Source organism: Grus americana, chromosome 16 (assembly GCF_028858705.1).
Source record: "Grus americana isolate bGruAme1 chromosome 16, bGruAme1.mat, whole genome shotgun sequence".
Taxonomy (NCBI): Eukaryota; Metazoa; Chordata; class Aves; order Gruiformes; family Gruidae; genus Grus; species Grus americana.
In genome coordinates, this window is record NC_072867.1 from 16,810,758 (window position 1) to 16,836,562 (window position 25,805).

General features: G+C 63.6%; 2 protein-coding genes across 4 annotated transcripts in view; both read left to right on the forward strand.

Moving 5' to 3' along the window:
* Positions 1-8,651, forward strand: part of SEZ6L (seizure related 6 homolog like) — a 46,885-nt gene extending 38,234 nt beyond the window's left edge. Inside the window, exons 7-17 of one of the 2 annotated variants that reach the window (XM_054844856.1) lie at positions 275-441; positions 1,504-1,698; positions 1,781-1,919; positions 4,206-4,402; positions 5,668-5,862; positions 5,987-6,178; positions 6,417-6,611; positions 7,305-7,337; positions 7,481-7,595; positions 7,813-7,915; positions 8,237-8,651. In XM_054844856.1, the coding sequence (XP_054700831.1) occupies positions 275-441; positions 1,504-1,698; positions 1,781-1,919; positions 4,206-4,402; positions 5,668-5,862; positions 5,987-6,178; positions 6,417-6,611; positions 7,305-7,337; positions 7,481-7,595; positions 7,813-7,915; positions 8,237-8,266 (1,561 nt within the window). In that variant the 3' untranslated portion in view covers positions 8,267-8,651. The remainder of the gene's footprint in view (positions 1-274; positions 442-1,503; positions 1,699-1,780; positions 1,920-4,205; positions 4,403-5,667; positions 5,863-5,986; positions 6,179-6,416; positions 6,612-7,304; positions 7,338-7,480; positions 7,596-7,812; positions 7,916-8,236) is intronic. The other variant, XM_054844857.1, reaches the window with a different exon arrangement.
* Positions 8,652-15,203: 6,552 nt separating this feature from the next.
* On the forward strand, positions 15,204-25,423 carry ASPHD2 (aspartate beta-hydroxylase domain containing 2). Of its 2 annotated transcripts, none has more exons than XM_054844357.1 (4): positions 15,204-15,363; positions 18,642-19,759; positions 22,378-22,491; positions 23,708-25,423. In XM_054844357.1, exons 2-4 carry the CDS (start codon positions 18,874-18,876, stop codon positions 23,815-23,817), a joined length of 1,110 nt encoding a protein of 369 aa, XP_054700332.1. In that variant the 5' UTR covers positions 15,204-15,363; positions 18,642-18,873; the 3' UTR covers positions 23,818-25,423. The 2 variants fall into 2 exon arrangements, with proteins under 2 accessions (XP_054700332.1, XP_054700333.1); XM_054844358.1 differs by lacking the exon at positions 15,204-15,363 and adding an exon at positions 15,545-15,678.
* The last annotated feature ends 382 nt before the right edge of the window (positions 25,424-25,805 follow it).

Genomic DNA, 25,805 nt, shown 5'->3' on the forward strand with positions numbered 1-25,805 from the left:
TGCTGCTTGTGTTTAAACAGCATTAACATTCAATCTGGCAACAGGCAGTAAAGCAGGTTTATGGCTTGTAGTAAAATCAAAGAGTAAAGCCTCTGTTTATGACACAGTAAAAGAGGCTTATCTGGTTGGTGAATTTTTGTTTGCACGATTTCTTTAAAATGCCATATTCCGGGGCACTGGAGAGCAGGTGCTGGCGAGGAGGGGGGCCAGGCGATGCTCCGGGGGGGATGCGGGAACACTTCTCCTACGTAAGGTGCCGTGTCCTCCTGTGCAGGATGGTGGTGTACAGCGGGGACACGAACCAGTCTGCTGTCCTCTACGACTCGCTGCGTGCCGACAGCGTGCCCTTTGAAGGGGTGATCAGCGACGGCTCCTCCATCAGGATCGACTTCCTCGCAGAGGAGCCCGCATCCGCTACGGCTTTCAACATACGCTTCGAAGGTGATGTGCTCTCATTTCAGTACCCTGAGAGCAGCAGGCTGGCCTCAGCCGACGCTCCTCGGGACGTTCGAGCTGTTAACAGAGATAGGGCTGTAGGAAGGGTCTCGGCTGCCCCTGGCACCGGCAGACCCAGTGCTCCGCCGTGCCGCTGTCCCTGTGTCACTATAGGCACGCAGGGCAAGCCGAACCTCGCCTGGTGCTGGAGTAGCTTTGGGGAATACATTTGCCTAGCAAGAAATAGGAAAAGAAATAGTGAAATCGCATTTACTCCAACAGAAAGGTTCGTTGGTGAGCTGAGTGTCCACGGGACACATCTGTGCCTGCCGCAGGGCAGCCCTGGGGCAGTGCGTGCCATGTCCAGGATGGGGCCCCTCCGAATCCAGACTGAAAAGGCCATTGGTGCCATGAGAATCACACAGCTCGCAGTGACCATCACCACTAAAGGCCCCGTCTGTCCCCTTCCCTTGGTCCCCGTAGCACAGCACCGCTGGGCACCGAGCCCACGCCAGCCACGGGGACAGGGGCTGCCCTGGCTCCTGCCCTTACTGCAGCGCTTGCTCACCAGGCTGCCTTCCTCCAGACCCGCCAGCGGCTCCTTCGGGGAGCGGCAGGGATGGGACGCAGGGCAAGCCCCGGGCAGCTCACACAGATTTGCTCCAGTTGTCATTTAAGCGCATCCTGCTGCTGGGATCAGTCCTGCGGGAGCCCCACGCCTCTGAGCAACCTCAATAACGTGCAGTAATCCCAGGGGAGATTGCTCAGCAAATACAGCAACGGGCAACACGGTGTGTCGCTGATGCTGATACACAGTGGAAGTGGGGTCTGGTTAAGCCTGCATGGCTCAGGACAGATAAACTGCTGTTAATCCTAATTGCCTGTAAAATACACCATGGAAGAGGCCATCCGTGCACGGCAGCGATGGAGGGAAGGGTTTCTAGCTGGGGACGGCAGCAGAGCCCGTGGCTCGTCTAGCAAAACCCCAGAGCTGAGGGTGTGAGGAGCAGGAGAAGGCAGCGCTCCCCCCAGCCGGCCCCTGTGGCTAACGGGGGGTTTCTCTTCCAGCCTTTGAGCGGGGCCACTGCTACGAGCCCTACATCCAGAACGGGAACTTCACCACCTCTGACCCCACCTACAACCTGGGCACCACCGTGGAGTTCACGTGCGACCCCGGGCACTCCCTGGAGCAGGGCCCCGCCGTCATCGAGTGCGTCAACATGCGGGACCCGTACTGGAATGACACGGAGCCACTGTGCCGAGGTCAGTCCCGGTGCCGCGGGGCGATGCCGGGTGCTGGGCACAAATGCCCCAGCTGAGCCCTCCCTGCCTTTCCCTGCCACAGCCATGTGTGGGGGGGAGCTGACTGCCGTGGCCGGGGTGATCCTGTCCCCCAACTGGCCGGAGCCCTACGCGGAGGGGGAGGACTGCATCTGGAGGGTCCACGTCGGCGAGGAGAAGCGGCTCTTCCTGGACATCCAGCTGTGAGTAGCCAGGACCCCGGTGTATGTCTCTGCCCTGCCAGCGCTCAGCCCACTTCGCTGCAGTATCCTGGCTCCCCCCGCCCCAGGGACCCGCGCCGGTTCCCTGTTCTCCCCCTCGAGCTTTCCTAATCCCCTGTGATCTACTCAGCACCCAGGGGGAGCTCCAGGGTGGTACCGAGTGCTGCTCCTGAGTTCAAAGCACTGTTACACCATCCATCGCAGCAGCTAATCCTGAGATGGTTTCTGAACTCTTCCGGAGCAAAGGCCCAGGGAGCGGTGGTGCCACAGCAGCACGCAGCCACATGCAGCTCAGACTGACACGCAGCACCATCACGAGCTGGTTCACACGAGGCTAGGAAAGCCTGGGGACATCCAGGAGCTGGAAACCTCAGCTTAGTCTTTGGGCTGGATGGGATACAGGCAGTACTGGGATGCCTAAGGGAGGGCGAGGGGCTGGGGGAGGCTCTGCCCAGCCCTCCCTCCTGCTCCCTGCCTTCTTTCTCTTGTGGGACCAACACATCTTCACAAAATGCATCAGTTCCCCTCCTGACCGCCAGCCCGCTCCTGTGCCATTCAGCGACGTGGCTCAGCAAGCTGCAGGGAGCAGAGCTGCCGTTGTCCAGGCACGGGCAGGCACGGCAGCACTCGCTGCACGTAGGGGGGTCAGAGGGGTGCAGGATTCGATGCCAGGCTGGGAGCCCTTGGCATGATAATGCTGCCGATGCAAAGGGAATCTCCTTCGATGCTATTTTGGGTTTTCAAGAGGAGGGTGTGTCTTGAGTAGGGGCTTAGAGTCATAAAGGCTTTAAAGCTTTCTGTAAAATCACAGGTTGGAGCTCCCAGTGCACCTCTCCCGGCTTTGTGGGTGCTTGGGCTGAGCAGAACTGGAGGCCAAGTGACTTGAGGTCATCAAACATAAATGTCACTGAGAAAATCATGTTTGACAGAAAGCAGAGATTTACTACAAATGTCAGCTTGCCATGGGGATTAGCTGGGTGCCTTCCAAGAACATTCTTAATAAAATGTTTGGGGATTGGCTCAGGCATCTCCAAACAAGGCTGAATTAGACCGATGTGCAGGGCAGGGGTCCCGCAGTGACCGAGCATGTCCTGGGCCCACAGGTATTGTGCATGCACAGCCGGCCAGATCCTGCCCCTGTGCAGGAGTCCAGGCCTGGCTGGGAAAGTTACTTCAGCCTCAAACCTGATGGAGACTCCTCCTGCGGGGCCAGGAGCACCCTGGTGCTCTCCCCCATGGGGAAGGGGAGACGCGGTGTCCCTGCCCCAACGCCTGGCTGCCCTAGCCCCTCCTGCACTGCCCCGTAGCAGAGCGCTGGGTGCTGGCTGTGCTCCCCAGCCCTGGAGAGCCTTGCTGGCGGGCAGGACGAGGCAGGACGGCGAGCAGGGGAAGGCGATGTCTGCGCCCATCCGTGAGGTCGATCCCATCGGTTCACCCACGCTACCGTTACCAGCACGGAGCAGGCAGCCAGTGATGGGGCTGCGGGTGCTGCGGAGGCAAGAGAAGCAGCCTGGCAGCCCCGGAGCAATGTTTCCCCCAGGGATGCGCACCCACCGCCTGCCCTTTGCTTGGGAGCAAGGAGAGAGGAGAGACCCCCTTGTCCCCCCGCTTAAGGGGCAGCCCCATCCCTGCTGCCAACGGGGCGGGCGGACGCCGGTGCCGGTGCCGGCCCTGGAGCCGCGTTTGCTGCTGCCATCCGCGGGCCGCCACTGCTCTCTGCTGGCGGCGGGGCCGAGCGCGGCGCAGCCGGTCCCGGGCTGCCGGGGACCCCGGTGGGACGGCCCGGCCCCCGAGAGCCGCACCGGGGGGGGGGGGGGGTGGCGGGCAGCCGCCGTGGCCCCGGCATTTTCCACGCCGCGGGCAGGGTGCGGTGAAGCTGCTGTCGCTCCATCCCGGGGCTTGGGGCCGTCCTGCCCCACGGAGCCTTCGGGGCGGCGGGACGGGGCTCGTTCCCTCCCGAGCCACCCGCCGCTCTCGGTGGGGAGGACGGAGCCGAGGTGAGTTATGGCGTTGCCGTTTGAAAACCAGCAGTGCTGACCCACTCAGGACAGGCCAGCGCCACGGCGCTTCCCGGCCTGCCTGGGGACAGGGATGGGGACGGGGATGGGGACAGGGACAGGGATGGGGACAGGGACGGGCTGTGAAGCAGGTTCGCTGCACTGCAGCACCGGGGCAGGCGGTCACATTGCTGCTCGTTGAGCCCAACACCATCACGTCCTGCCTGGGCTCTCTGCCCAAGCTGGTCTCTAACCAAGCTCTCCTCTCCAGCCTGAACCTCACCAACAGCGACATCCTCACCATTTATGATGGGGACGAGCTCACTGCCCGCATCCTGGGGCAGTACGTCGGCAGCAGCGGCCCCCAGAAGCTTTACTCCTCCAGCCCTGACCTCACCATCCAGTTCCACTCGGACCCTGCCGGGCTCATCTTTGGGAAGGGGCAAGGATTCATCATGAACTACATAGGTAGGGAAAGCGGGGTGCTGGGGGCATCCCCTGCCCTGCCACTGCGGGTGGGGACTGTGACACGCAGCTGGACCATGTTGTCCAGGTGCTGGGCTTGGAAGCAGGGAGAATTGCTGTGACACCAGCACTCACATCCCACCGAGCTCCTGCAGAAACCCCCAGCCCCACTGCAGGTCTCTGGGTCAGTCAGTTCTGGGGTGTCCCCGTATGTGTCCCCTCTTCCAGGCTGGCAAGAAGGCAGTGGCACTTTTGGTCCCTGTTAGCCCTGGTCTGGCCTAGTGCAACTGCAGAGCAGAACAGGGGGAGAAATTGCTGTAAATTGGGGTGCAGGATCCCCCCGCACACACTCTACCAGGCATGGAGCTGATGGCACTGAGGCACTGCAGCGAGGTGTCCTCCTAGGAGAGGTCACCGAAGCCAGTCCCCAGGTGGGCTCCTGAGATGGGTGTTCCCAGCTCACAGCCCTTGCTCCGGAGAGGCTTACGCTACATCTGGAGACATCTGTTTGCATCGTCATTTAGTGCAGCCGTGTCTGCCAGACTGGGGCGGCTGATGCCCAAGGAAGGGACAAGGACTGGGAAGGGCACTCCTTCCCCACAGCTGCCTGCAGTCTCACTGCCTGCCTCTCCCCTGCCTGTCTTCCCCTGGCAGACTTCTTCCGAGCGTGTTTTCTTTCTGCTGCTGACAGCCCTGGTTACGACAAACAGAGCGCAAGCTGCAATGCAGATCACCTGCGAGGATACAGGTCCCCTCCTCAGTGCACTGCAGCACGCGCGGCCAGGCTCAGCCACGGGCACAGTGCTCGGTGGGCACAGGGCTGGGGGCAGCAGGGCAGGAACCCCTCACCGGAGCAAACCAGCCATGCCGTGACCACAGCGTCTGCACCGCTCCTCTCCTGCGCCTGCAGCCGGAGCTGAGCCTGGTGTTCCCAGGGTGCTCTTTTTGTCCTGACCCCAGCACAGGCACTGCCCTGTTGTCATCAGCACAGCCCTCTGCCTGGTTTTAGGGTCCTTGACCCTAAACTGGGGAGACTGCAAAGAGCCCCCGTTACCCACTGCTGCCCCTTCCCTCTGCCCGGGGAATGCCACCCGCAGACCGGGCTGCCGGCCGTGGCCGCACCGTTTGTGGTCCCTGGGACCGGAGAGCTCTCGGGAAGGGACGGGCTCTCAGCAAAGAGCTGTGTGTCCACGTGCAGCGGCTCCGAGGAGGGCTGTGCCGCAGGGTCCCACTCGGCGGGTGACAGCCAGCATCTCTCTCGGCTGCAGAGGTGTCCCGCAACGACTCCTGCTCCGACCTGCCAGAGATCCAGAACGGCTGGAAGACCACGTCACACACGGAGCTGGTGAGAGGGGCCAAGATCACCTACCAGTGTGACCCAGGCTATGACATCGTGGGGAGCGACACCCTCACCTGCCAGTGGGACCTCAGCTGGAGCAGCGACCCCCCCTTCTGCGAGAAGAGTAAGTGCCCCGAGCGGTGCGCTGCTGTCCCCGTCACAGCCCCAGGACCCACACCGCTTCTTGACCGCTGCTGGCCCCCGCTGCCGTGCCGGGGCTCCCTGCTCAGACGGCCTCTTTTCCCCAGTTATGTACTGCACGGACCCGGGGGAGGTGGAGCACTCGACCCGCCTCATCTCCGACCCGGTGCTGCTGGTGGGGACCACCATTCAGTACACGTGTAACCCCGGCTTCGTGCTGGAGGGCAGCTCGCTGCTGACCTGCTACAGCCGCGAGACAGGGACGCCCATCTGGACCTCGCGGCTCCCGCACTGCGTCTGTAAGTTGGGGCGGTTCCTCCTGCTCTCCCGCAGCTCGGCTCCTCTGCCTGGGGGGTCCCGGGAAGCCCTTTCCTGCGGCCAAGACCTTCCGCAGCCGCGTGGGGTGGTGCAGAGCTTTGAGTTACCCGAAAGCAGGACGGGGTGAGATCTTGGGTGCTCCCCTGCTGCCTGCCGGGCTCCTTCTCTCCTTAGGCAGCCCAAGCCCTGGGGCTCATTCTGGGATGTGTTCCCTTTCAGCCGAGGAGTCGCTGGCCTGTGATAATCCAGGACTGCCGGAAAACGGCTACCAAATACTTTATAAGCGCCTCTACTTGCCAGGAGAGTCCTTGACCTTCATGTGCTATGAGGGCTTTGAACTCATGGGGGAAGTCACCATCAAATGCATCCTGGGCCAGCCGTCCCACTGGAGCGGACCCCTGCCCATCTGCAAAGGTAACGGCGGGGGGCAGCTGGGGGTGCCAACGCCTCTGTCCCCAGCCTGGGACAGCCCAAGGACCTTCGTCTGGCTGCAGACCCCGGCAGTTCTGTAGCTGGGAACTAAACTTATCTGGGACCTGGGTGCTTTTTTGGGTTTGTGCTGAGCAAGCTCTGCTGCCCCGGGGACAGGGAGCAAACCCTCTGGCCACCGTGCTGGTGGTGTGGGGTGTGTGGGGAGGGCCCGGCCGTTCGCTTGCTCTTCTTGCTTTGTTGCTTGCCCTAGTATTTGCCTGACGCTGGCTGCTCTCCTTGGGCGCCTGCTGAGATGGGAGAGCCCAGCCCCAGGAAACCCCCTAGGCGCTGGTCTAAATAAGGTCTGGGTTTAGTGTGCTTTCTGGGCAGAGGAGGCCCCTCCCGTAGCCCCTAAGCTGCACGGATGAATTGTTCTTAATTACTACTCAGTGGGAATACATGGAGACCTTGTCTGTTGGGCAGTGGGACTGATCCTGCCGGGGTCTCGCTTGCCCAGCCCGCTCAGTCCTGTGCATGCACTTACAGACACCGGCAGCTTATTAAAAGCCGAAAGTTTGCAGCGTGGCTTGGGACCGCGTGGGGCAGGGAGACCCTGGGCCCCCCCCCCCCAGCCAACGGCTGCCGGCACCCATTCAAACCCAGTTACGTACCAGTAACTCTCAGTTTCTCTTCCAGTGAATCAAGACAGCTTTGAACATGCTCTGGAAGGTGAGTGGTATGCATTTGCTGGATGAGTCCTGTGCAGGGCGCTCAGCCAGAGCCTGCGTGGAGCCCGGGAGGAGGGAGGGGAGAGGCAGAGGGGGATCACAAGGTGCTTGCAAATGCCAACATAATAGATCTTGTCCTTTTAGTAGCAGAAGCTGCTGCAGAGACATCGCTCGAGGGGGGAAATATGGCTTTAGCCATATTCATCCCAGTGCTGATCATCTCCTTGCTGCTGGGAGGAGCGTACATCTATCTCACAAGGTAGGGACACGGCCAGGGCTGCCTCAGCATCGCCGTGCCCTCTCTGGCCACAGGCCCTGGACACGGTCCTGGGGAGCCGGGCACCGAGCTCCCGCTCCGGGGTCCCTGGGGCACTGGTGGGGAGCCGGGATGGGGGGGGTGCGGGAGGACGGGGCTGTTGGTGCTTTGCTCTGGGGTCGTGCCGTGCAGCCCAGTGACTCTTGCATCCCCCCCGCAGGTGTCGGTACTACTCCAGCCTCCGCCTGCCCCTCATGTACTCCCACCCCTACAGCCAGATCACGGTAGAAACGGAGTTCGACAACCCGATTTACGAGACAGGGGTGAGTCCTGCTGCGCCCGTTCCTCCCTGGGGCCCATCCTGATGGAGGAGCGTGGGCTTTGCCGGGCGTGCGGCAACACGACGAGTCAAGCCGTCCTGGTGCGGGAGCGCTGAGTAACGGGGCGGGAGGCTCCGTCCCATCACCGGGGGCCGGGTGGGCTCCAGCGGGCAGGAGGAGGCAGAGGGGGCTGCAGGGTCCTGGCAGGGAGGGGACTGCTTCCCTGGGAGCAAAACTACACACGAGGCCTCTCTTGCCGCCTGGAATGGGGAGATTATCCTGAAATGCAGCTGCTGCCCTCAACTGGCGTTTCCTTCTTTTCAGGAAACCAGAGAATACGAAGTTTCGATATAAGGACAGCGGTAAGAGAGTCTCCGGCTGCGAACTTAATGTGCTCTCATAGAACTTCCTCAGTAACTAATCCAGAGACCACGTGGAGTTTGGTTGGACCCTTGGACCTGCTGTTGTCTTTCCTTTTGCCTCTTTATTGAAGATTTTACTGTTTTCTTCACTGTATTTATTCTATTTAAACTGCGATAGGTGTGCTGCAGAGCCCCAGGCACAGGCAGCAGCGGGAGCCGGGGCAGAGCCGGGTCCCAGTGAGGCCAGGGCGGTGCGGGGGCACCCACTGTCCCGTCCCCCCCCCCATGGGGGCACATCCCCCGGCACTGCCCACACACACGCAGGGGGATTTTTGCAGTTCTGATGTTGTTAAAAATTAAAAATGTCTCCATTGCAAGAGCCTGCAGTTGATTGCTGGGAGCCGAGGTAGGCGCAGGGTCTGGCGCAGGGTCCTGCGGGTGCTGCCAGCCCTCCCCGTCCCGCAGCTCCTCGCTCCCCTTGCCCCAAGCGGGGGCTGCAGCCGGGGGCTCGGGGGCTCGTGTGCCACCGGCGCGGGGACCGTCCTCGCTGCGGGGAAGCGGAGTGCGGCTCAGGAAAGCTGCCGGCCGGTGCGGAGCCCTGCTTGCTGTGCCAGGGAGCGGGGGACGGCCCGGCACACACGAGGTACATGCCGCTTTCTTTTCCTGCTTTGCTTTGGATGCTGCAGAGGCAGCAAGCCAGGACTCACAGCTCTATGGAGAAGCATTAACCAGTGACCCCCGCAGCCCGGGCAGCCACGGGAAGCCTCCCTGCAGCGAAGGGGAGCTCCGCAGCCGGTGCCTCTCTGCTCACACCAGTTGTTCCTCTTCGGTAACACCGTGACCCTTGCCAGGAAAACCCCGGTCCCGCTAATGGCCGGAGGTCACCCCTTGCCCCCCGGTAGCGTCTCAGGGTAAGCAGGATGGACTGGGCTCCCTGCCACCGCTCCTGCCGACTGTGGAGCTCCCCTTCGCTGCGGGAGGGCCTGCTGCCTTACCCCGGTGTGCGGGCAGCCTCCCGCCCAGACCCCCGTGGGTCTGCAGCTCCCCCCCAAAGTCCCCGGGAGATGGAGAGGGGCAGGGGATGGAGGTGGAGGGGTACTGGGGAAGGAAAGGCAGGCAGCGCGCCCGGAGCAAAACAGGCAGAAAGCAGCCCATCAAAGCTGGTCCCACCCCAGGCGAATCCCAGTTTGAGCCTCAGCATCCCCTGCGCTCCTTCGCTGCCTTCACCTCTGCCAGAGCCGGACACCGGCGGGGCTGCCCCCGTCCGCGGGGACACGGACCCCAAAGGGTCACCTCCTCCCCAGGCCCCCCACGCTGCCAGCCCCCCCAGCCAGGCCCGGGGGAGAGCAGTGAAGCCATCGGTGTGTCCTTGGCCGCTGGTGTCTTTATTCTGTCCTTGTAGAACGGCAATTGTAACCATGGGAGGCTGGCTTAGTTTCGGGATGGTTAGTGCATCTCTGCAGTGTACAGCTGAGACTTAGGTTTTTTCCTTTAAAAACAATGAATGTGTGTTTGTAATTTGTAAAGGTTAAAAAAAAAAGAAAAAAAAAGAAAAAAGTGCCAAAAATGTACTAAGCATTTCATTTCCCTTCATACATGTCTGTTTTTATAAGAACAATGTGAAAATTGCTGGGATTAAATATTTTTGAACATGATAAAGTACTTCCGTGGGAAGTTCTAGCGTTCAGTATAACCTCAATACAAATTGTTCTGTATTTTGAAATGTCTGAAACAAGTTTGCAGAGACTCGGACCGCAGGTCTGGCCTGCTGCACAGGGGCTGCAGCGGTGCAAGCGAGGGTCAGCGCCGAGTGTGTTGCACACCTCGCTGCGGGACGGTGGCCCGATGCCTCTGGCTCAGCTCTGAGCGCCGTTTGCAGGGGCCAGATCCTGCCCTGGTGCGGCCCCGTGGTGTCCCCCTGCTCCTGTGGGGTGGAACCAGCTGAGCCCTGCCGGGACACGGGGTGAGCCTGCACAGCCCTTGGGGACGTCTCTCCTCCGCAGGATGCCCCGCGGGCCCCATCCTGCCCCTGCTCTGCTCGCCCTGCTCACCCATGGCCATCACCCCGCAGCTCCCACGGCTGGGGCAGGGCAGCTCCCCAAAACCACAGGGAGAACATGGAAGGGGGGGGGCTGCTTTGCCTCCCCCCCTACAGCTCCACGCCAGCCACATCCTGCGGTGCTGCAATGCACAGCGACGGGCATGGCTGGGCTCAGGGAACACCTCGGCGCTGGGTGGGAAAAATCCCCCGCTGCTCCCTGGGAGCCTCTCGGGTGAGCTGCTCCGGCGGGGGCTCGTCTCTGCCCCCTGCCCCCCGCACGCAGGAGGTTTCCCCCTGAGCAGCCCTCCGGGAGCCTGCCGGGCCCTGGCACATCCCCGGGGAGCGGGCAGTTTAAAAAGGTGTAGGCAGGGCAGGATCCTGCCTGGGGTACCCCCACGTGCCTGCGGGACGGCCCCGATCCGGAGCTGGTGTCACCCCCTCACCAAGAGTGAGGGCAGGGCAGGCGACACACGCTGCGGGCGCCGGGAGTCCCAGGGCAACCAGCATTTCCCGACTCCTGCAGCGCGCCAGGTTTCCCTGGCAGTGGCGACGGCGGGCAGGGAGGGATGGGGATGCACAGCCCACCCAGCACCCCGAGGAAATGCCCTCTCCTGGGGCATCCGCCACCCAGCCGAGGAAACCCGGGGCCTCTCATGCATCCCTGCGCCTCCCCACGCGAAACAGGAAAATAATCCCGCACTCTGAAAACGTGCTTTTAAAAAGGGTTATGATGTGACATAAGATAATAGCTTCGTTTAGCAGTTGTCAGGCTAATGCACAGGGGGGTGAAGGAGCCAAGGCTGTGATGTGGAGCATTCCCGGGGGAGGAAGCTAGGGTTATTTTTGGACAGAGATTGCAAGAGAATTAAAATGAAGGGGGAAAAAAAAAAAAAAAATCTTGATGCTGCCGTTCCTCCTCAGTGACGTAAAGCAGGAGCCAATCTCTGGCCTCACGCTCGGTGCCGCGGATTAAGCTTTGTCTGGGTGCAGCAGCCCCAGCCATTACCCGCCTCTCCCCTGCGGCGGGCGCAAGCGGGAGGACGCAGCGCGCTCGTCCCCTGGCAGTCACGTAGCCGAGGGACCCCACGCCCACCCACCCCAGCTCGGGGATGGAGCAGCGGGGACCCCTCGCCCCCCCTTCCAGCCGCATCGCAGGGCAGCGAGGCAGAGCATCCCCACTCAACCCCAGGAACGCTCTGCCTCCGCGCAGGGGCTTGCGCTCCCCCGCAGGGTTTCACACGGCCGTTCGATGGCCACGTTCCTGCACTCACATCCATCGCCGGGTTATTCCTTAGCAGGAGCCAAAAGGGATTTGCGGGAAGCCGTGCCGAGGATGGAGGGCTGGGGCAGCGGCCAGCCCCCAGCCCCCGGCTCTGCTGAGGGCTTTGCTCAGCGCTGGGAGGCAGGAACCGGCCGTGGGGTGCCCACGGTCACCGGTGTCAGCAGTGACAGAGCCCTGGGGCCGGCGCTGGCACCCCTCAGTGCAGAGTAGGAAACAGCAGCAGGGTGGAATACGATTAAAGAGCAAAGAGCGGGGTTGGCGGGGGGGGCTCGGGGCTGGGCTGGCAGAGGGGGTGGCAGCCAGCAGCAGAGCAGCGCCCAGAGGCAGAAATGCTGAGGAAGGGACAGGGCTGAGACAAAGCCATGCGCAGAGGATCCTGCACATTGCCCGGGCACAAGCTGGTCTGGCGAGGACTCGGGGAACGGGACTCTGCGTGGTGGGGGTCTCCTCCGGTTGGGAAGCACAGGGAGGGCCCCTCCGGAGCACCGCCCCAGGTCCAGCCTAAATGCTCCGGGAAATCCTGGCAGAAGATGAGCGCAGTTTTGGCTGCAGCCACGTCCTGGCAGCGGCTCAGGGGAGGACACTGGGCGATGTCTGCCCCAGGAGCACATCTCGAGCGAAGGGAGAAGGAATCACTGGAGCCAGGAGACTGCCATGCAGACAGGGCTCCTGCCAGGGTGTCGCTGGCTCCTGCCTGGGGCTGCTCCCAGCCCTTCTGACTGCTCTGGCTGCCTGCTTGTCCCCTGCCAGACCCTCGCTGTTCCTGCGTGACTGGGTGCTGGCAGTGGCACACCTCTGTCTGCAGCCACCCCATGGCTGTAGGCACTGGCAGAGGGGGGGGCTGCAGAGGCAGGGCTGTGGGGTGGGTGCTCGGGGTGCTCCCCCCAGGCTGGGGTAGTGTCTGCAGCGCCAGCTGCTCCAGGGGATCCCAGCTGAGCCATCCCAGCCCCATCCCGCTGACATCTTCCCCAGCACCCCAGGCTGGGTGAATCACCCAGGCCAAAGGTGGGAGTTGATGGGGTGGAGGAGGGACCTGCACAAACCTGAGAGGAGGCTGGCAGCAGGGTCAACCCTCGCTGCGTCCCTGCCAGCCCCTCAGAAGAGCACAGGGCAGAAGCATCGGATCCCTGCACCCCTAGTGTGGGGCAGGCAGGGATGGTGCAGGGCGTGCTGAGAGAAACCTCTGCTGCATGCAGTGGGTGTAGTATTACTGGGGAGATGCACACCAGGGAGCCAGGATGAGACCCCAGTCCTTCAGATCACCAATTCCCCCTCCACTTGCTGGAGCGGGTGCAGTGTTGAGCAGGGGGTTCCTGCACTGGAGGGTGAAGAGCACCAGGAGACATTCTAAAGGCAGAGGAAAGAGAGGGGCAGCTCGTCCCGCAGAGAAGAGACGAGCAGCAGAGCTGAAGCAGGGCCTGGAGGGGCCCCACAGCGAGCGGAGAGCAGAAGGCAACCAGGGGAGAAAGGACGGGAGTCCAGAGCCCAGCACCGAGAGCCAGCAGACCCTGTGACTGCCGACAGAAGGATGCGCTGTCTGCCAAGAGCAGGCACGACGCGCTGGCTGAGGCTGAGAGGGGTCTGGGAAAGGGCAGGAAGGAATAAACTCACCCTCCTTTCACCCTGCAGCCCACAACACTGCCAGGACCCTGCAGGAGCAAACCGAGGGGGCGGCTGGGGTGGGGAATGTGCTCGTGGGAGCACGGCGGAGCAACAGGAGCAGACCAGAGACAAAAATGCGCTGGGACAAAAAACAAGGTGCAGCTTAGGTCTGCGGTACCTGGGGATGAGGTTGCTCTGGAGCAAGCACACACGCCTGAGGGGCTGAGCAGAGCCCTTACTTCACTTCTAAAACCCAGCTCGAGCGATGACGGGGGGACGACGCGCAGGCTGGCTACCTGCAGCGTGCAGGCACCGAATGGCAAAACCTGCAAAACACGGCAGGGCTTCCCCCGCGCTGGGAGCAGTGACACGTGTCCCACGCAGCTCCACGTGGCACTCTGCCACAGGGCAGGGCAGCGCTGCCAGGGCTCTGCCTGCACCCGAGCTCTGCCTGCACCTGGGCTCTGCCTGCAGTCAGCTCAGCCCAGCAGCGTATCTGGCTCCAGGGGGAATGGTGGAGGGAGGGCTGGACCACTGGGGCTCCTGGGTCCCTGGATTTGACAGTATTTGCTGAGATGAATGGGAAATGGGGAGTTAAAAGCAAGCAAGCAGGAAGCAGAAAGGCTCATGACAAACTGTTTCTCCACCAGCACTGAAGAGTTGTTCAGGGACACCCCGAATTGCTAAAAATTTTACTTCCTCTACAGCCAACCTGCAAAGCTGGGTCTCCTCTCTCCCTTAGGGCCAAAGCCTGGGCGCGTGCAAGGTCAGCTCAGAAAGGGAACATTTTGTCAACCCCCTTGGGCTGGCTGAACTAGCTGGAGCCAAGCGTGCGTGGGGAGGCTGCACTGACGGTCAGTCTGCTCCGAGTGCCGAGCTGCTGCTGTTAGACACAACCGGGGGCTGCCGGGGCTCTGCAGCTCCTGCACCCGCTGTCTATGGGCTCTCAGGGGGAACTCTCAGGAGCTGAAGCTGCCGCGGCCCAGGAACCTCAGCCCCGACACTGCCCACAGCTGTGGGAGGAAGCGCCTCAGAGCAGCGAGAACGGGAACAGGAGATGCCAGCAGGTTGTCATTTACCACCTGAGGGACCCTCCTAAGTGGAGGGGCAGGAGCTGGCTGTGAGCATGGGGGGAGCTCACATGCTTCTGTCAGCCCTGGGGAATGCCCACATCCCTGGGGGCTGCCTCCCCAGGTGTCTGCATCCCTGGTGCTGCATCTCAGGTCCCCCCAACCCCCCAGGGCAGCGCCTCCTGCATCCTGGCAGCCAACACCCCTGGAAACAGCCTCCCCCCGTCCCAGGTGCTGCAGCACACCCTCGCATCCTTGCTGAGGTATCCCCTGGCTGCCTGCATCTTGGCCGTTGCCTCCCTGGGTGCTCCTGTCCCCTGCATACCAGACGTATGCATCCTCGGGGACCAGCAACCCCTGCATCCTGGGTGCTGCATCCCCAAGTGCCCGTATCCCCGCAGCCAGTACTCCCTGCATCCCTGGAGCCAGCCTCCTGCACATCCCAAGTGCCGCATCCCTAATAGTCTGTGTCCCTGGCGCCAGAACGCTGTCTCCTGGGTGCCTGCATCCCCGCGTGCTCCCACCCCTGGGGCCAGCAACCCCGGAGCCAGCACCCTCTGCACGCTGGGTGCGGCAGCCCCCGGTGCCCGCATCCTTGGAGCCGGTATCCCCCCTGCACGTCCTCCTGCACCCCCCCGCGGCCCCTGCACCTCCTGCATCCCAGCTGCTGCAGCCCCAGTCGCCCGCGTCCCCCCGTCCCGGGGTGCCCGCAGCCGGGATGGATGCTCCCTCGGGGACCACCCCCCCCCCCGCCTCCCAGCGGCTCCGTCCCCGGGACCCCCCCCTGCTCCCCCCCCGGGTGCCGCAGCCCCGCCCAGCTGCCGGCTGCGCGGTGCGGGGGCGCGACGCGCCGCCCCGAGGCCGCGGCGAGGGGCGGGCGCGGGGGCGGGGGCCGGGCCGCAGCGGAGGGCGGGCGGGCGGGCGGTGCCTCGCCCGGGGCCCGCAGGCTGCCGCCCCGGCGCGGTCCCGGCGGGGGCGGTGCGGGCCCCTCCTGCCCGGGCTGCTGGGAGTTGTGGTCCGCGGCGGCGGCGGCGAGCGGAGCGGAGCGGAGCGGAGCGGAGCGGCGGCCCCGCACGGCCCGGCCCGGGCAGCAGGTCGGTACCGCCGCGTCGCACCGCACCGCACCGCACCGCACGGCGGGGGGGCGAGGGCGGGGCCGCGGGGGCGGCGGGGCCGCGGGCGGGGAGCGGTGCCCCGGGGGAGCGCAGTCCGGCTCCGCCCGGCCGGGGCAGCGGGGCTCGGCGTCGGTGGGCGACACGGCCGCGGCGAGTGACAGCACGGCGGCAGGTGCCATCGCCACGCCGGGTGACGTGACAGCAGCACGGCGGGCAGCGCTGCCACACCGGCTGATGCAGCCACACCGGTGACACCGGCTGACGCCGCCACGCCGGGTGACACCGTCACACCGGGTGAGACCAGCGCGCCGGGTGACGCCGTCACACCGGGTGACACGGCCGGGGTTGGCACGCTGGAGGAGAGGGCGAAGCGAGCGCCCGCGGCTGCCTGGCCGTGCTCCAGCTCCGTAGTAGCAGCCGGCACCCGGCATCACCCCAACGCTCCAGCATCCAGAGCAGGTTCCTCACGCCACTCCCGAAAGCGACGCCGTCGGTGCCGGGCCGAGGACAGCCCCGCCACGCGTCCTCGTCGCTGCGGGGCCCACGGCCTGGGGATCCCGGCCGGGCTGAGCAAAACCCACCTCCTCTGGGAGATGCCAGAGCCCCCGAGGAGCCACCAAGATGCAACTTTCTGCTGCATCGAAGCCTCTCTGCCTTCATTATGTAATGCCGCTGCTGCCTGGCACGGTGCTCGCCTCCACGTCCTGCACAACTTCAGTGCAATGTGGAATTGATTTCCACTCTTCTGGACTGGCTCCGCTGTTTATTATTAGCTGACGAGCCTTTTCTTGGATCTCGGGTCAGGGGCGCTTTATGCGACCGCCCGTCTCGGCGCAGGGCCGCGGTGCTGCCCGCAGCCGGGCTGGAAGGCTGGTGGTACCGACCGGCCCGGCAGCAGGTCCTGGTCACACAGCGTTCACCGGGAGCAGTGCCGGCATATGGGGCCCTGCTGTGCCGCCACCGGCACAACCCCCGCAGAAGGTGGCTTTGGGCAGGTTTGCGTCGGGGCTGCCTGTGCCAGCGCAGGAGGCAGCTGCCGGGCTGGATCCCTGCAGGAGGCTCTGCCCCGAGCAGCCCGTGTGGCCCAGGGCTCAGCAGCCCGAAGGCTCCCTGGCGGGCGGCTCTGGGGTGGGCAGGCTGCACGTGGGCTTTGATCTCTCGCTGCTCTGATGGTTTCCCTCTGAATTTCCCCTTTGAGGTCTCGACAGCAGCCTCAGGGCAGCAGTGGGGCCGTGCTCATGCTGTGCCACCCTTGCAGGGGTGCGAACGACCCCGGCTTGGGGACCCCGAGGCTGTCGGACCCCCCAGCTCCGCCGTCCCCGTGCGCTCACTTTGTCAGTCGGCCTGAGCCTGGCTGCTGTGCCGAGGCGGCTCCCTGCTCGCCTGTCAGGGCGAGAGCCTCCCTGAATACAGATCAGGCCAGGGCTCTGCCTGCCTCCCTGGGCACGCTCCGGCACTGCTGAGGAGCGTGGGGATGTTGTGCCGGCCTCAGGGAACACCCCTGGGACCAGATCCATGACTGCGCCCTGGGAGCTGAGGCCTGGGCTGGAGAAGTCGGCGTGTCTGGAGGGATGCCAGCGGTGGGGATAGAGGAAAGTTATCTTAAAATTCCCAGGAGGGTGTGACGTGCCGTGTGGATTGCAGATCCCGGGACGGGGCACGCAGGCAACGTGCTACAAGGAAGTAGGATGGAGGGAGGTTGGCTGTGCGGACGTCCCTCCCTGGGGTGTAAAACTGCCTGAAGCCTGTGTCCCCAGCCCTGCACAAGGTCCACAGCTGCAGGGTCAGGTCCCAGCCAAAGCTCTGCCAGCTGAAGCACATCACCATCGCAATCAATGGGGCAATGCACGTTCACTGACGGGCTGCAGGACCTTGGCAGGGAGGGCCGGGAAGGGTTCGGATGGCTTCCCTGGCTAATAAACCCATCCTGCTCCTGCAAGTCAGTGCTCTTACAGATGAGCTCCCACGGCATCTCCCTCCCTCCCCCTTACCTGCACCGTTCTTCTTTCGCCCCTCCAGGGCCGTTTGCCCTGCAGCCCCTGCCACCCTGCACCCCCCGCCCTGCCCAGGGCTGCGCAGCCGTTGACCGTCCGGGAGGTGCAGTCTGGGCGCAGCGCTGGCACCGGTGAGCGGGGTGAGAGCCGGTGTCCTTCACTCTGCTGTCGGTGCTCTGGGGCGGGCTGTGACCCTCCACCCGTGCCCAGCCTGAGCATCTGCTTGGTGGGGAGAGCTGACCCGCGGATGCTCCTGTTCAGCTGCTTTAAATGCTGCTCAGCAGTAATTACAAGGCTCTCCTTCGGCGCTGGCAGCGTGCCGTAGGCCGGGGTGGTTCTCGGTGTGCTTCCCAACCTGCTTTGTGTTTCTCCTCCATTTCTCACCCGTCGCCTCGCCTGCCCCTCTGGCCCTGCTGCTCGGAGGTGCCCAGGGATGCGGTCTGCGGTGAGCAAACATGGCTCGTGCTTATGAGGAGTCGGAGCATCTCCTCTTTTCCCTGAGCTGCTTTCCAAGCTCTGTGACGGTGAGGCAGGACAGAGCTGCCCAGAGACCATTGAAGAAGGGACAGGCAGCGGCCGCTGGTCGTGGTGTGGACTTGTCCCCTGCCCGGGGAGGGAGGACAGGCTCTGCTTTTTGGGCTGGGTGTGCGGGGCGTTGCGGCGGTGCTGGGAGCCGTTGGGCTCCTCTGACCTGCGAGCTGGTCACCTCTAGTTGGTGAAATCAAACAAACCAACCTTGAACTGCCACCGTCGCCGCTGTGCCCTCGCCAGGCTGGCCGAGCGCTGGCCCCGTGTCTCAGGGGGGGCTGGGGGCTGTCAGCTCAGTCTCTGGAGAGAGAGTGTTTAGATCGAGGGGATAAACTGGTGTGCTGCGAGATAGGGCTGATAAGTGACTATTCCTAGCTTTGCCCCAGCTGCCTTATCAGCCAGATTTCAGACGTGATAAGGCAGCAAAGAGGAGAGAAATGGGGGGAAGAGCAGGAGGGGAGGCTGTCCAGTGGGAGCCGAGTGGGAGCCGAGGGTCGTGGGTTCCCCATTAACTTCCCTTTGGATACTTGTGGAAGATGCTGTTGGGAGGGGTGAGGACTTTTCCCAGCATGGGACGATGTTGGGCTCCTGGGCAGAGAGGAGGGCTCCTCGTCCATCCTCCCCCTGCGAGGAGCCAGTGCCCCGTGCAGCCCCGGCCATGCCCTGTGCGCTGAGCCCCCGCAGGGACCCCAAGGGGAAACTGCCTCCCTAACGCCTCTGCGTTTCTTTCCCCAGAGCCTCCCTCCAGCGCCGCCTTTCAGGATGACTGGCCTGGGAGCACCGGCGGGGACCCTCCGGGGACGTCACTGCTGACCCGCGGCACTGGGACCCCTGGGCAGCCCGACCACCCGCCTCCCCGGGAGCTGCCGGCTGCTGCCGCCGATGCAGAGCCCCCGGGCGTGCGGGGGAGAGCCGCAGCTCCGCTTCCCCATGGCAGCCCCTTCCCCCCGCGCCCCGGCCCAGCTGCATGGTGTGGGTGCCTCTGAGGACCACGAGGACTGACCGCCGGGCCCCCCTGCGCGCACCCCCCACCCGCTGCACCACCATGTCTTTGGAGTGGCTGATGGACTGGAGCTGGTCCCTGGACGGACTCCGGGATTTCATCGCCACTGGCATCCAGTCTTTCCGGGACTGCGACGCCACCGCCCTCGCCGCCGTCGCCTGCCTCCTGGTCCTCTTCATGTGGTACTGCTACCACGTGGGGCGGGAGCAGCCCCGCGCCTACGCCACCGTCAACGCCCTGATGCAGAGCGCCGAGGCCAACGGCGTGCAGAACGGGTACGTCTACTGCCACTCGCCCGAGTGCGTGCGCTGCACGCATCACGACGGGCTCAACCAGAAACTCTACCACAACCTGCAGGAGTACGCCAAGCGCTACTCCTGGTCCGGCATGGGCAGGATCCACAAGGGCATCCGCGAGCAGGGCCGCTACCTCAACAGCCGGCCGTCCATCCAGAAGCCAGAAGTCTTCTTCTTGCCGGACTTGCCGACCATGCCCTATTTCTCCCGGGACGCTCAAAAGCACGACGTGGAGTTGCTGGAGCGCAACTTCCAGACCATCCTGTGCGAGTTTGAGACCCTCTACAAAGCTTTCTCAAACTGCAGCCTCCCGCAAGGATGGAAAATGAACAGCACGCCGAGCGGGGAGTGGTTCACCTTCTACCTGGTGAACCAGGGCATGTGCGTGCCCAGGAACTGCAGGAGATGCCCACGGACGTACCGCTTGCTCGGGAGCCTTCGCACCTGCATTGGGAACAATGTCTTTGGGAACGCGTGCATCTCCGTGCTGAGCCCGGGCACCGTCATCGCCGAGCACTACGGACCCACCAACATCCGCATCCGCTGCCATCTAGGTAAGCGCCCGGGGCGGGGGGGTGGTTCATCCTGGCTGGGCATCCCCACCACAGCAGGGGTGGGGGGCCGCAGCCGCACCGGGAGCCCAGGAAAGACCTCTCACCCCCCGTGCTCTCCAATTCAGCCACGAATTGCAGCCCTGGGGCCGGCTCAGGTGGCTGCTCCACTTTGGTGTGGAGGAGGTTTTGGGGCTTTGGTGGCAGCAGCTCCCCAGGACAGGACAGTGCCCCGGTTGCCCGGCCCCTCCGGGGTGCCCAGCGCAGCAGCCGGAGCATTTCACCTCCTCCTCCTCCTCCTCCTGCTGACCTGGAGGCGTGAGCTCTCACCGGTGCGAGATGCAGGGCTGATTTTGTGCAGCGGTCTCTGAACAACCCCAGCTCTGCAGGCACCCCCACCTCCCATCGCAGGATGCGGGGCAGCCTTGGGTGCTGCTCCAGGGCCCGAGCTGTCTCCCAGCGCCGCCCCCCCGGCAGCTCCCCCTCTCCTGGGATTTCGGGCACTCCGTGCATGACACAGGCAGATGTGAGCAAAGACGCTGCTTTGCTGCAAATCAGGGGCGGGGGGTCCCGGGGTATCCCCTCCGGTGGGGCGAGCCCTGGGCTGGCGGTGCGGTGCCCCCCCCCCCGCCGTGGGTGCCCGGGATGGGGAGAGCCCATGCGGCACAGATGGTCGGGACTCTGCCGCACTGGAAGCGGCGCAGATCGCGCTGGGGGAGGCACCACACGGGCCCTGCTGGCAAACACCGAACGCGCTTGTTCAGCCAACTCCTCTTGGGTAAACACGCTCAGGCGGTGACTGGCCATTTATTTCAAACGGGAATCAGTCCGAGGAGCTGATCCGAGGAGCGCTCCCGGCCTGGGGAGCTGCTGGGGAGCCGGGAGCTGCCCTTGCTGGAGCCAGGAGGCAGCCCGCCGCCCGGCTCTCCCCTCTCTGGGGTGCAGGGGAGATGCGCTCTCCTTGCAAGGGGCTGGGAGCGGTTCCCGGGAGGGGGGCAGTGAGGCGAGGTCCAGACCGGTGCAAACGCGCCCTGCCCCGGCAGCGTGGAGCTGAGGCTCTCGCTGGAGCACACCCACCCCGGGGATGTGAGCAATGCGGGCCGTTCCCTTGCCTTCCCGGGTTTTCCAGCTTCATCTGCTCCGCGGCTGCTGGCCCTCCAGCCAGGACCCAGCACCGTGCCCTGGGCACGCCGACGGGCTGCTCGTGCGCTCACCAACATCCCCACCTCGGTGCTGGGGACTCGGCTCTCGCTGTGCCCAGGGCACAGATGCGTTTAAGAGACAACCAGCCCTTTCAGGCCAGCTTGCTCCGCAAAGCCAGACCAGCCATCTGCATAGCTGAGTTGCTCTCTAGGATTTACCCCAACCCCCCTGCTGCTCTGCTGAACACACGGGGCCGAGCGCAGGCACCAGCTCTGTCCCTCCAAGGGACAGGACAGCATCCCCCGGGGTGGGGTGCGATGGAAAGGCTGCAGGGTGCTGGCTGTCACCTCCCCCGGCTGCCCAGCTCCCCCTTTCCAGCTGGAGCTTCTCCAGCTGAGGCCGTTGTGCAGGGAAATGGCTTTGGGTTTTGTAGGCTTTGAAACACCTTTTTTGTTAGAAAAGCAGAGCGGCTTTTTGTGTTCCAGCTCTCCTGGGCAGCTGGGAGTCCCTGCTGCGCTCGCTTGGTTTTGGCATTGCTGTTCAATGCCTTCCTGCTCGTTTGCTGCATCGTTACCGTTTGCAAGCCACGTGAGCACTGACCCCTTTCTCCACCACGGCTGCGTCGCCGGGGCAGGTTGGCTCTGCACCACGCGGGGGGTGACATCCCTGATGCGGGGGGTGATGGGATCAACCCTCGGCCAGCTGGCCTGACTCGCAGTAGTATTTTAGGAAAAGACCCATTTTATTTCTAGGATTGTCCTTCATGTGGCCTTCACAGAGCCTCTTCCCTACGAGGGTTTTGCGACCCTCCCCTGAATTTCTGTCCTTGCAGCTGCCTGGTGAGGGACCGAGTGACAAGGCAGATGCTGAGGGATGCAAAGTCAAATGGGGAGCTTGTGGCAGAGCCAGGAATTGAGCCCATTTCTCGAGTCCTGGTGCGGCATTTCCTCCTACCCCAGGCTTGCAGAGGGCAGGGTAATGGCAGCAGAGCTGGAGGAAGCAGAGGGCAGGCTCTGCCTTTGGTCCTGAAGCTAGAAAATGCACCAGGAAACCGGCTTCCTACGACCACCCTGTATTTGTGGGCTCCAGGGATTTGATGGCTGTGTGAGTGTGCCCACGATGCTGAGCTCGTTGGGGTACAGCGAGCGACGGCAGGGGTTGCCCTGCTGCAGCTGGGGACAAGAGGGGCAGAAGGGAGCGGGCAGGGGAGCAGGCAGGGGCTGAGCTGCATCGGGCTCGGAGTTCAGCTTGCAAATGCAGTGCCAGCTTTGCGCGTGGTTTGAACCCTGGATTTTGCCATGCGCTGAGTTCAGCGCAGTGTGTGTGTGCTGCTGCTGCTGCTCTCTGGAGGGAAGCAACCCCTCGGCAGCAGCGTGGAGCTCGCGTGGAGCTCGCCGTTCGCATTTCAGGGCTGCTCCCTCGTCCCAGGGAGCGCAGCACCGCCTGACCCTCCCCGTCCTTTCTCTTTGTGCCTGAAGGTCTGAAGACACCCAGCAACTGCGAGCTGGTGGTGGGGGGTGAGCCTCAGTGCTGGGCTGAGGGCCGCTGCCTGCTCTTCGACGACTCCTTCCTGCACACGGCGTTTCACGAAGGTAAGCCCAACGCGCGGCTGCGGGGCCTCGCAGCCTCATCTCACGCTGGCACCAGCGCCAGGGGGCCGGGGAGGAGCGGGCAGGCAGGGCGACTGCGCCCAGTCCCTTCTCCTGCCAAGGCGTCTGCAGGGCTGCAGGCACCTGCGTCCCGTGGGGGCAACACGCTGCTCCCCTTGGCTTGCACCGGAGAGGGCGGGAGCCCCGTTCCTGGCGCGGTGGGGCTCGCCCATCACGAGTTCTCCCTGCTGCTTCAGGGTGGCGGAGCGTCCCGGTGCCCCTTGCCCAGTGGAGCCCCTGCAGCCCCCTCCTCACCCTGCCCCAGGGCTCGCTCCCGTCCTGACCTGCAGCCCTGCCACAGCACTGCCAGCCCGGCACGAGCCCGGTGAGCCTCTCCCTGCCGTGGCAGCCAGCATGAACGGCTTCCGCCGTCCCCCAGGGCTTTGCAGGCTCCGATGCCGACAGCCTCGGCATCCTCTGGCCCTTGCTCGCAGCAGCACTGCTGGCTGCAGCAGCCCTGGTGCAAGGCAGCAGCTCAGCGCTGACGTGCCAGCAGCGTCTTTGTCTCCCATGCAGAGAGAAAAGCTTCACGCCGGCCTGGTTTGTTGCCTCTCTCCATCACTGATGGAGGCTGTTCTGCTTCAGCTCTCCCGGATTAACCGGCATTAGTTGCTGATGGCATAAAAGCATCGAGCAGAGCTGTTTTACGCAGGGGAGCGTGTGAAGAGAGTGGGAGAACAAAAGCTGTTGCTCCCACATCAACCCTACTGTGGGATTGGGAAGCGCAGCTCCGTGCAGAGCCGTGGGGCCGGGAAGGCTGGAGCAGCGCAGCAGCAGCTCCCTGCGTGGCTCTGAGATGCAGCTGCAAGGAGGGCGAGCTCAGCATCGCGCCTGCTGCCCTGTGACGGCAAACCTTCGGTCTGAGTGCCCAAAGCAGCCCGGGAGCCCCGTCAGGGAGGACCCTGCCCCGCACCAGCTGCTGGAGGCACTGGGCTCCCAGTGAGCAGCAGTTCAGGTGTTTACTGGGGTTGCACTGGCGAGGCACCTCCCCGGTGCAGCTTCAGGCTGGCGCTGCGGCCGGGTGCACGCTGTGCCCGGGGTGCAGGCAGCGGCCTCCCAGGCTGGAGCCCGTCACCCGTGCGCCAGGGCGAGCGCTGGCCTCTCTCCCCCTGGGAGCAGGGTGGGAGCGCAGCCTCACCCGGCGCTTCCATCCACCCAGGTCCCCCAGAGGAGGGTCCCCGCGTGGTCTTCATGGTGGATCTGTGGCACCCCAACGTCGCTGCTGCGGAGCGCCAAGCCCTCGACTTTATCTTTGCCCCGGGACGATGACAGCGCTGCCCGGTGTCAGGGGTTTGAGGGCAGCCGGCGTGCGGGCGGCCGTGCCGGCTCGGCTCTGCCACGGGTCCAGCGCCGCACGTGGACGCCTGCCGCACTGGAAGCTTCCTCCCAGCACACGGCCTCGGGGTGCTCCCTCCCAGGGGCTCTTGTAAATGGAAACTGCGACGTGTATCAATGCCCATCTCTTTCCTTCCATCGTTGGCTTCAGGGATTATTTTCCACCATGACAGTGCATCGCCTTCCCTCCGTGGTTAGCTGCAGCACCACTCTCGTACGTGTTATGTTGCTACTGTGTTTTGCGGTGTTCAGAAGTAGAGTAACAAAAGCAAGGGTGTTTGTTTGAATGTGATAATGTAAAACTTCTCGTGGTCATCAAAAGAACAACACACACACGTTCCAAAACAGCAAACCAGCCAAACAGCCCAGCGCTGCGCTCAGCCTGCCCTGTCCCGGTTGCAGTCCCTGGATGGACGGACAGACGGACGGATGCCGGGGGCTGCAGAGAGCCCAGTGCGCCCCCAGGCAGGGGGGTGCTCAGGCTGGGGCAGGCAGGGCAGCGCAGGCAGGGCAGCGCTCTGCCCACAGAGATCTCTTGCGCCACAAGCCCGGGGGTTCCTGCTTCCTCCCTCGCATGCCCACAGGACCCCGGCACGTGGCTCCCGGCCCTCCTGCCTCGAGAAACCTTTTTGCAACGCGGGCAGCGAGAAGAGCACGACGCCGGGTGCCCCCAGCCCCAGCAAGCCCCACCATACGCCCTGTCCGAGGGGACAGCACACATGGAGCCCCGCTCTTTAATCTGACCAAGGGCGTTACCCATTGCCTCAGTCCCCTCCTTGCTGTGTATCTGCAGCCTTCGGTTTTCACAGCTCAAGCCAGGAAGCCCCTGCAGGGGCAGGGACGCTGCTCGGGAATGCAGAGCAGGGCTTTTGTTTGTCCGCAGACAAAGGCCAGGGAAGAAAGGAGGTCAGGCTTCCTTCTGCTGCTCCATCTTCTCCTGTCCTGGAACCAGAGCAAGTGCACAGAGCGGCAGCTCACACATAGCTGACAGCAAAGGAAAGGTTTCCAAAGGCAAGGGGTGTTTAATTCTGCAGCCCAAGGGACGAGCCCTCCACCCCCTCGGAGTCCTGCCTGCCCAGCAACCAACACGCTTTTCCTGAAGTCGCCCAGCATCCAGGGTTGGGTCGGGGGTTTCGGGGTTCAGAGCTACCATACGGTTTATAACGTGCTACCCGTGAAGCACAGCATGTCGTGGGTGCTCACCGCTGTCCTTGTGCATCTGGTGGGGAAGTGGCCTCGGCACAGCGTTGGGGACCGCTCGCCTCCGCACCCTGCCCGGGAGGGAACGCAGCCCCGTTCCCCTACGATTTCTTTACAGATTTTTTTCAGTGATTAGATTGCAAGATAAGGCAGAGATTTCAAATACATCCGAGATATTTTTTACACCTGTCTTGTTACAGAATATCTGACGTGCATGATTTCTACACGCATTGACTACCTGGAACCAGACCCTGAGGAAGCAGGCTGGCTTGGTAACTGTCTTACAGTTTGGTAACATTCATACAGTGGATAAGCAAAGATTATCAATAAACAGTTGTGCTGAAAACAGAACGGGCTCTACCTGCTGGTGTAACTAGTCCAGGGTCAAGCAGAACACTGAGGGGCTGGGTCCTGCTTACCCCAGCTGGCCCCAGAAACGCGCTGGAAGGCAGGAGCTGCAGGGTGGGAGGAGGGAATGGGCCCAGGCTGAGTTTGCAAGTGATACGGTGAGCGAGGGTAGGGCTTTAAAATACCCAGCCCCGTGGCACTTCTGTCCTGATCGGGTACAGCCTCCCTGCACGGATTTCACCTGCAGCGCACGCTGCCAGGGAGCACGGGGAGGATCTGCTCTGTGTCTCCCTGCATCTCCCATACCCTTCGGTCCGGGCGCTGCAAAGGCAGGCAGCACGCACAGCCCGCACGCTGCGGCAGCGCTGCCTGCG

Bases quoted from the DNA above. Each gene is read 5' to 3' on its own strand.
- ASPHD2 (XM_054844357.1), top strand. From the start codon at position 18,874: ATGGTGTGGGTGCCTCTGAGGACCACGAGGACTGACCGCCGGGCCCCC. The intron at 19,760-22,377 runs GTAAGCGCCCGG...TTGTGCCTGAAG, and splicing joins CCGCATCCGCTGCCATCTAG to GTCTGAAGACACCCAGCAAC. The intron at 22,492-23,707 runs GTAAGCCCAACG...CCATCCACCCAG, and splicing joins GCACACGGCGTTTCACGAAG to GTCCCCCAGAGGAGGGTCCC.